Source organism: Manduca sexta, chromosome 26, assembly GCF_014839805.1.
Source record: "Manduca sexta isolate Smith_Timp_Sample1 chromosome 26, JHU_Msex_v1.0, whole genome shotgun sequence".
In the NCBI taxonomy this organism is placed as follows: domain Eukaryota; kingdom Metazoa; phylum Arthropoda; class Insecta; order Lepidoptera; family Sphingidae; genus Manduca; species Manduca sexta.
Window position 1 is genome coordinate 3,550,466 of NC_051140.1, and position 10,012 is coordinate 3,560,477.

General features: G+C 35.1%; 1 protein-coding gene across 1 annotated transcript; it reads left to right on the plus strand.

Annotated features, from left to right (window-relative positions):
* Positions 1-983: 983 nt before the first annotated feature.
* On the plus strand, positions 984-3,883 carry LOC115450058 (PR domain zinc finger protein 5). The gene is made up of 5 exons (XM_030178016.2): positions 984-1,259; positions 1,738-1,879; positions 1,950-2,060; positions 2,286-2,447; positions 2,761-3,883. Exons 1-5 carry the CDS (start codon positions 1,092-1,094, stop codon positions 3,864-3,866), a joined length of 1,689 nt encoding a protein of 562 aa, XP_030033876.1. The 5' UTR covers positions 984-1,091; the 3' UTR covers positions 3,867-3,883.
* Positions 3,884-10,012: the final 6,129 nt, after the last annotated feature.

A 10,012-nucleotide genomic window follows, 5' to 3' on the forward strand; every position in this document is an offset into this window, starting at 1 on the left:
CTGGAGCCTCGTGCCAGCTAAGGTCACCACTGAAATAGGGAGCGACAAATTTTCGATCCCTCAGCGGCAAAAACGCAGGTTGTGCCACTACTTTATACTGATCTAACGTTCGTGAGTACAACCTGTAGGTATAAGTAAGGACAGGATAAAGAGAGTTTACTGCCCTCTCACCCGCTACTATAAGCCAGAATGGTTTTGGTACTCATTTCTTGACACCGAGCAATGAATCTCTAGTCTCGGGGACCTGTAATTAAGTACAGATTAGTATATAGTATTATCCACGTGAACTGTGGAAGTACACGTCGTGAAGGAAGATGCATACCTGAGAAGTGGGTATCTACTTCATAGGTATCTATTTAAAAATTTAGGAGTACCTTCAGAATCGAATTCAAGCCGGTTTTAGTAAAAAAATCCCAATCTTAGATTTGCAATTAGATCCCAAAAGTAAAACAAAATAAGTATTCCTAGTGTAAAAAACATGTCAAATATTTTATTTGATTAATTTTCACAATAGATCGAATAAAAGTGCGATTAGGATTTTATTAAAACTACATCATTATTTTTATAGTTTCTTACTACTAGCCGCCTGTCTAATACGAACATTGTCTATTGGGATCGAATCCCAATCAAATAAAGAAAAACCGACTCGAAAAACCACCATGCAATCCAACTTAACACATACATACAAACAATATCATTTTCTTTCAATTCGTGTTCTATTACCGAGTACTTCATATATACTGAAATGTTTCATGTTCATATGCGTATAAATACATGTATTCTTTTTGTATAAATAATTTTAAGGGTTGGCTTCTTGGTTGACGCCTAATAATTATTGAATACATAATATAATTTTGGTACCTAATGAACTGCGAGCTTTGTTGGTAATTAAGACTTTGTTCCAAAGACCCAATATTAGTATCTTCAACTTCAAAGTTCTTCTCTTAAAAAAAATACTTGCGACGGCTGTCAAGTTAGAAATCTTAACAATCGGAATTAGACGTAAACGTCAATGGGATGGCAGAAACCTCAGAAAAGCTCTATTTCGAAAAATTTCAATTATTTATTCGGTAACAGTGTAATTATGTGAAATGTCTACGCCAAAGGTAGTAGGAAAGATTAAAGGACCCATTGTGGATCCAGCATTATGTCGATGCTGTAGGTCTATAAAGAAATGTCGCTTGCTCACCGCCGACTATGAATGGATGGGGCAAAAGGAAGTTTATTCTGAGATGTTTATGGATTGTTTTGGGCTTCTGGTAAGACAAAGTTTATTGTTATACTAACAGATATTATTTACAATTAGGTTCTTAGACATTATAATTCATGAGACGTGTAAATGATGGATGGTTAGTCAAGATTATTGTTCCAGATTACGCGTATTGATGGCAAGTAGGTAATTTTATTTTGGTTCCATATAAAATAATTATTTACTTCAGCAAAGTATAACTGAAACGTGAATAATCACCAATGTTAATAAAAAGGTAACCCACCCTTCACTTACTATTTCATTAAGGATGGAAAGTACAATGAATATAATCCATATTATTATTGAATAGATTTTATGGACAGTATAAATAAGGAAACTTGTACTTTTATTATTTAACTGAAAGAGATTTCTTTTTATTATCTGTAACTTTAGTAAAAAAATATTTATACTGTTAGAGAAATTATCATAAATGAATGATTTTCGATAACACTCATCTATATGGCAAATTTAATGTTTTATTGTTTTAGCTCTCTCATTTGGATGGAGAGGGCAAAGACTCATGTGTGTGTGCTACCTGTGTGGTGCGGCTGAGGGATGCTTGTGCTTTCCGACAGCAAGTGTTGCAGTGTGAGGAAGCTTTTTTGAATGCAAGAATGCAAACTAAAGAAGGTAAATTTTTATTTCTGGCAAGATGACACTGTGTAAATATTCATTTTAATAGCTGTTTAATATTTTGTAGATGGTTCCAGCAAGATAGAGGTTGTAGTAAAAACTGAACCCAACCTTGAAATGGACTCCGATACACAAATGGATGATAGAGAAGACCTGCCCCTAGAAATTAATGAAAAAGGTGATGTTAACTCATTTTATTTGGTGAAAAATGATTATCTTTCTATATCCTTAGTCATCCAGTTCAATATGAATTTTGCCAATGTTATATGATTTTTGTATGTTCAAATTTAATAATGTTTTAATGAAAAATAATATTTCTATAACAAAAAATATAATGCAGTAACATGATTTCCTTGAAAACTGTTTAGAAAAAATCTAATCTGTTTTATGTACTTGTCTACAGAACAAACAAAGGCCATTCAAATCAAGGAACTACTGGATAACAATGTTGAGTGTAAGCCAAAAAGGCTTCGAAAAGACAAAGCTAAAGAGGCAATGAAGCGAGAGCTGCTCGGCAAGATGAAGAAATTAAGGGACAAGCTTGACCACATGCTCGAACAACCAGGTAATTAGGACTGCAATATAGGTGCTATATTATAATGAATTGGTTTTTAAGAAATGCATTTAATATCGAAACAAACTAAAGTGTAAACGTAAACAACAGATCTATTTCAATTTTAAATAAGAACATGCATAGTATTCTTTAGTGATTCATATTCTGATCTTCACTTAGAAAATTATTACAACTAATTTGCCTAAATCAGATATTTACAAAAATAATTATTATTATCATTGAATCAAAGTTCCTGATTAAATATTTAAAGCTTGTACTGTATGTATTATTATCATGATTGGTAATAGTATTTTTGTATGTACAGTTAAAATAACACAGAAGAAGGAAAAAGTTGCAAAAATAAAGAAGAAACCAGAACTGGATCATGACCACATGGTGTATTCAAATGCAGTGACTATTGTAGAAAACTCTTATGTTTGCCCTTTCCACAATCGAATAAGTATTTACTATTGTTACTACTGTAAGGATCAATTTACGAACCCTAATGAACTGCGGGAACACACCCTCACGCACAACCCTAAAGAAATGTTCGAAAGCATGATGGAAAATAAAAAGATACCAAAAATCGATATTACCAGAATCGATTGTCGTTTATGTGAAGAGAAAATCGATGATATCGACACTTACAAGAACCACGTCTCCAGCGTACACGGTAAATTGGTATACCCAGTGTCAAATGAGTTTCTTAAGTTCAGGCTCACAATGGATAATTTGGTCTGCACGGAATGTCCAAGTTCGTTTCCATATTTCGACTTATTAAAGAAGCACATGATTGAACACTTTGGTACGTATATTTGCGACGTGTGCGGAGCGTGTTTCCTCGAACCAAACTCGTTGCGAACGCACATAAAGTCTCACAGTAAAGTCGAAGCAAACTTCCCCTGTGAGATATGTGGAAAGAATCTCAAGTCGAAGTACAGTAGGTATCTACACGTTGCCACTGTGCACGAGAAGAAACCGACTGTGAATTGTTATAAATGTGAGGCTAGTTTCCTCTCATACGCGCTCAGAAACCGTCACTTGATTGAAGTTCACGGAGACAAGAGAACGTTCCCATGCAAGCTGTGCGATAAGGTGTATAATAGAAGAAAGACATTGATGGAGCACAACAGGCGAAACCATTTGAAAGTGTTTAGACATCAATGTGATCTGTGCGACCAGAGGTTCTACTTGCCGTCGCGGCTGAAGGAGCACATGGCAACTCACACTGGTGAGCGGAACTTCCGCTGCGAGTACTGTGACAAGAGCTACCCGCGGCTGCAGTCGCTGCAGGAGCACATCCGCTCCCACAGCAGCGACAGGAGGTTCAAATGTGACGTGTGTAATTCTGCCTTCACGCAGAATGGAAGTTTGAAGAATCACATGAAGAGTCATCATCAAGGATATGATATGGAAACGAATTTTAGTTAATAACATTTGTTGACGAATATTGTATTTTATTACCCTCTTTTACGTAATCGTTTATAACTTACAAACTTCTTGTCAAATTTTATTTATTTATTTATTTATTTATTAGCACTGCCACATTGTACATATAATAACAGTTACACATAGTTATACTAGTTTTAAACAATAATTATAGTCACTGATATGTACAACAAGTACGGCGTACATAACATTCGCCACAGCACTCAGCGAGTAGCATATTTTTAAATTTTGGCGCTTAATTAGGAATAGATTATTGTTGTGCTTTTGTCTACACAAAATACCGATAAGAATGTTTTTGAGCCGTTTCCCTGTGGGTTTAAAACCGACATTGACTAAAGCATATGCCGTAGAGGCAGAGTTATCCCGACGAGTTTATCTCCTGTATCACGCGGCAAAGTGGCCACCAAGCTCACACCGCCCACCAACTTGAGGTTGCCAACTTTTATTAGACACCTGAAGAGTTACTCTTAGCGTTAGAACGCTATGACGTTAGACGAGCATGCAGCTCGCCTGATCATCCGGCTCGAAGGACCATAAATGTTCAAATTATACACTTCGACTGATGAAAGATGATGTTTGAGTATGTAGGGAACACCGCAGACGGAATAGTACCGTTTATTTATATTATTTTATGTTATAAAGTTAAAATTGCCGATCCCTCTCTTCCGTAGTTATGTGTTCGAGTCCGTGGTTATAGTTACATTAAAATATATTATTGATAAAAAGATTATATATCGATATTGTCGCGTGCGTTGCATTGGTACATCACATCGCATTACCAAAACATGTGCAGTTGAAACTGTACATCTTGGTCAAAAACGCCAGTGTACTGTTATACTACCTTTTTCTTTAAGGAGCTTATAAAAAAATCTTACCATTAGTCACAATTACCATAACTACTCTAAGACCATCTATAATGGACACGCCATAACATGATTATTGCCGTGAACAAAAAAAAAACGCTTTCAATGTAACTACTACATAGAAAGCGTAATATATATATACCATACCGTTTCATTTCCTTACACTTGCCACCTGGGGCGAACACAAATTTTGTCACCCAAGGTAAGAGGAAAAGTCATTCTAACATATATAAGAGTCACACGATGATAATTATAAAACATTTGCTCGCGGCTTCGCCCGCGTGATAGAGGCTTCCGGGATAAAAGTTCCGCTATATATTTTCCTTGGAGAGAAAGTGATATGGTTAACTATCGTTAGAACTAGCGAGAATCTGGTTTAAAATTATTTTTTAAGAGTTAAAACTTAGGAATATATCGATGGCGTCCACGCGTTAGGTCGTAACTCAAAAAGTATGTTTTTACAGGCGACCTGTTTTAAACAATATTTAAAAAAACAAGATGATATGAGTAATTGAAAATATACTTAGTTGAAAAATGTTTTAATTAAATATACCAAAACAATAATGTTCAACAAAACGGTGTACAGGTAGACAATGTTCTGAATAATTTAATACATGGGCTACCTTTTATCCTGATAATTTGCTTCCATTGAAATAATGGTAATTTTTGCTGATTTTTCATACGTAAGAGAAGTTGGTAAGGTCCTAACATACGTATACGGTACGACTTGAATCTATATAATAGCGAATAGGATCTTTTTCTTTTTTTTAAAAATTCTGTGTAATCCTGCAATAATAAAACGCAATTATCATTTGTCAGTGTCAGATGTGTTCCAAACACAGAATGGCTTTTGACTGCTGATAAATCTAATGGAGAATTCTCTTTAGAAAAGCGCGGGAAACGTTCGAACTTGGCGGGTGTTTTATTTTGGCTTAAAGGAAAAAAAAATATTTGTATATAAAATTAGTCAGTTAAGTTGTATATTGTATATATATATTTACTTATTTCTTTTCATTTTACTGTGTATAAATAGAAACACTACTATTGGTAAGTTTTTTTAATAAAATTTAATATATTATGAGCAGGATGAAGGAGCCCCAGACCCTGGGGTGTTGTTCCTGAACCTTCACAGTTCATAACTGTAGATACTGCCTCTAGTATGGATACTGATTGTTCAACATCCAATGTAAATAAAAGAAAACGGGCACGTCTGCATAGAATTTGTAAAATCTGTAACAAAAAACGAAATAACCCAATGGCAATTGAATCTGGCAAACATGGTTGTTGTTGTGTGGACAGTGATGAGAAGAACTCTGGTGATCCATCTCCATATTCACAAGTGCAGTCAACCCCCAGTTGTTCCTTCTTCTTCGCCCAATCGTTTCTGACTCTTTAGGTGAGGTTAAAAGAAAGCAATATTCCAATTCAGATGCAGCACCCTTTTGTAGTTCATATTGTAAAATCTTCTGAAGACACAAATAAAGATGTTAGTTTTCATCCAATATGCTTTGGTCGCTTTTACACACACAAATATCAAATAGACAATATTGTCCTAGGCAGTGTAAAGCGTATTGGACTTAAATAAAATATCCATGGCATTTTCCAATTGTACATCGGCTAACACATTTTTAAGTCATACTGCATTAACCGAAAAGGGCTATGAGGCATATATCCCAACATTTCATATCACAAGAATGGGACTTGTAAGAGGTATCCCATGTGATATGTCCCTAAGTGAGGTAAAAGAAAATATAAGAGTTCCCTTAGGTTGTGGAGAAATTATTAAAGTTCGACTTAATTATAAGAGTACTGTTGATGGGACTGTGACATGGAAACCCTCACAAACAGTGGTGTTAACTTTTGACTCGCCAGGTTCTTCCCACGCGCATATTTATGTGTTATAATGCACTTAAAGTAGATTTATATATATACCCAACTATTCAATGTTTTAATTGTTGTCGTATGGACATACTAAAACTAGTTGTAGATCAAAGCCTAGGTGTTATAAATGTGGTCATGAGCATAATGGCTCATCTTGTAGCTGTGAGGTGGATGACAGTTATTGTTGTCTTTGTGGTGGCCAGCACTTTGCTATTAGCAAGTCTTGTCCTGAAGCAACTAGACAATCTAATATAAAAATATACATGGCGCAAAATTGTGTGTCATATTCTGAAGCGTCTAAAATTCATCCACCAGTAGTAAAATCATATGCTGACACTTTAAAATTGTCTGAACCACCTTCTTAATGCGGGAACTGAAGATTTTAAATATCCATTTACTCAATCACCACATAACAAATCTTATAAGAAAACTGTTTTCCAGAAGCCCCGTCCTCCTCTGAAGCCAGGAAAAGGGTATGACCGCGCAGCTCATCAAGCTCTAGTGAGTGACTACAACTCGCATTCTTATTCCAATGGATGTGCTCTCCCTTCCAAAGCAGACGATCTCAACTCTTCTTCGTTAGAGTCTCAGCCTTTGATTGATTTAGTTATTTTTCTAATTGAATCATTGTCACAAACCACTTTACCTACGTTGCCCCATTATTTAAAAAGATAACACAATTAATCAGCAACAATGGCTCACTTGAACAACATCCTACAATGGAATTGCCGAAGTGCAATTCAAAATAAATCAGATTTAATTTATTTATTAAACAAATATAGCCCTAGTTTAGTTTTAAGTGAGACATGGCTTAGACCGGGATTTTGTTTTCGAATTCCTGGTTATTCATGCATTCGAGAAGATAGATCAGATGGGTATGGTGGGTGCTATACTCATAAAAACTCCCAACATTTTTCTCCCTTAAATTTACCTTCTCACCATAATGATTTTTCTATTGTTGCTGCTTCTGTTAATAATATTTGCTTCGTTTCGATTTTACATTCCTCGCCCATGCCCTTCTATATTTCGAGAAGTAGATAATATTATTTCTATATTACCAAAACCTTTTTTAATTTTGGGGGATTTTAATTCACATCATCAGTTTTGGGGCTGTTCAACTACAAAAAATTGTGGAAGAGGCCTAATGGATATTATAGATTGTTATAACTTATGTGTTTTAAACTCAGGCGCTCCTACTCGTCGAACTAATCCTAACGAAGGTCTTAGCGCCATTGATTTATCAATTAGTACACCAAATTTAGCAACTTCACTTACTTGGGAAATCCTTTCATTCGTATGGTAGTGACCACTTTCCTATTGTTATTCGGTTTCCTCAAAATAATAAACCTAATATAACTCGATCGCCTCGCTTAAAATACATGCTGAAGGATGCAGACTGGGTGGTATATAAACGATTATTAGATGACAAAATTTCTCAGCTTCCGGATATTGAGTGTAATGACGAAGCCATATGTTCTGAGGCTCTTGCTAAAGCTATGATTGAAGTTGCGGATATAGTTTTTCCCATTAAACTACAGGTCTTCCAAAACTCTCCTCCATGGTGGGACCGAGAGTGTTCAAAAGCTGCCAAAAATAGAAAAGAAAGTGAAAGGGCTTATTGTAAAAATATGACAACTGAAAATTTTGATAACTATGTCCTAGTTTCTAAACAGACAAAAAATTTATTTCAAAAGAAGAAAATCGAAAGCTGGAAATTATTTTGTACATCTATTTCCCCTGATACCTGTCCATCAATTGTTTGGAGTAATATTAGAAAGTTTAGATCAGCTTTTAAGGAAAGATCATTTTCTACCCTTTCTTCTTCTTTAACGGAAATCTTTTTGATAAACTGGCTCCCCTTCTGTTCCAGAAAATTTTCCACTTTACAGTACCCCAAGAATACATGACAAACATAACTTAAACTCCATGTTTTCGCTATCAGAGCTTAAAGGAATCCTAAGCAGCGTAAAAGATTCGTCTCCAGGTGAAGACGGAATTCCCTATTCATTTTTTTGCAACCTTAATGATAATGTCCTTCTTTATTATTTAAATATAGTTAATTCTGTAATGATTACTGGTAACATACCTGACTCTTGGAGATCCCAAATTGTGTTACTCTATTTTAAAGCCAGGGCATGATTCCTCCCAAAGCTCATCATATCGCCCTATAGCTCTATCAACAGTATTGTTGAAGCTTGCTGAACATCTTGTAAAACCGATTGGAGTGGTATATCGAAAGCAACCGTTTGCTATCTGATAGCCAATACGGATTCCGTAAAGGGAAAAGTACTTAGACAGTATCAGTATTTTTGTGTCTGATATCCGTTTGGCATTTTCTCAAAATGACTCATTAATTGCAGTATTTTTTAGATATTAAGTCAGCATATGATAACGTGGTTCCATCGGTTCTAACGAAAAAAATGATCTTTAAAATTCCTGACATGCTGTCTAACTTTATTTCAATTTAATAACAAGATATTTCTGTTGATTCTGATGATGCTACCAAATTTTTAAGAACAGTATCAAAATACCTACCCCAGGGATCTGTTTTAAGTCCCTTATTATACAATATTTATACATATGATCTGGAATCATCATTAAATGGATCAGTTAAAATTCTACAATATGCTGATGATCTTCTCCTTTATACATCTGGTAAATTCCATACTGACTTGTGCTCTACCATGTCATTGGCAATGACCTCCTTAGAGTCTTGGATGACTTCAAATGGACTGGAGCTTTCACCTTCAAAAGCTCTACAGTGTTATTTAGTCGGAAAAATATAACATCTAACGTTGATATAAAATACAATAACTGTTCCATTCCTCTAAAAAAAAGAAGTGAAATTTCTTGGTCTCATATTGGATTCCAAACTCACAGGTTCTTCGCATTGTGATTATGTAGTTATTAAATGTGAACGAAATCTTAATATCCTTAGATGTCTTTCGGGTGTATGGTGGGTGCTCACCCATATTCATTAAAACTTATTTATAATGCACTGATTAGAAGCCAGTTGGATTATGGGACATTTATCTTAGAGCCGGGTAATTTATCAGCTTTCAAAAGACTTGACTCGATTCAAAAATAAGGCTCTAAGAATAATTTCGGGTTCAATGAAATCGAGTCCAATAAATGCCCTTCAAGTCGAGTGTAGAGCCTCTTAAGTTGAGACGACAGTTTTAAGTGACAAATTTTGTTTAGAGCTTTTCAATTTTCTGGTCATGCTCTCTTCAAAACTCCAAACTCTTTCTGAATATATTATAACTTCTCCTTTACGTAATAAGTCAACTCCTCCCTTTGGTTGTTAGTTTTCGTAAATTCTCTAACCTTCAAGCTCCAAACATATCGTTCTATATCTCTTCCTCTTTATATGTATGGCTTTCA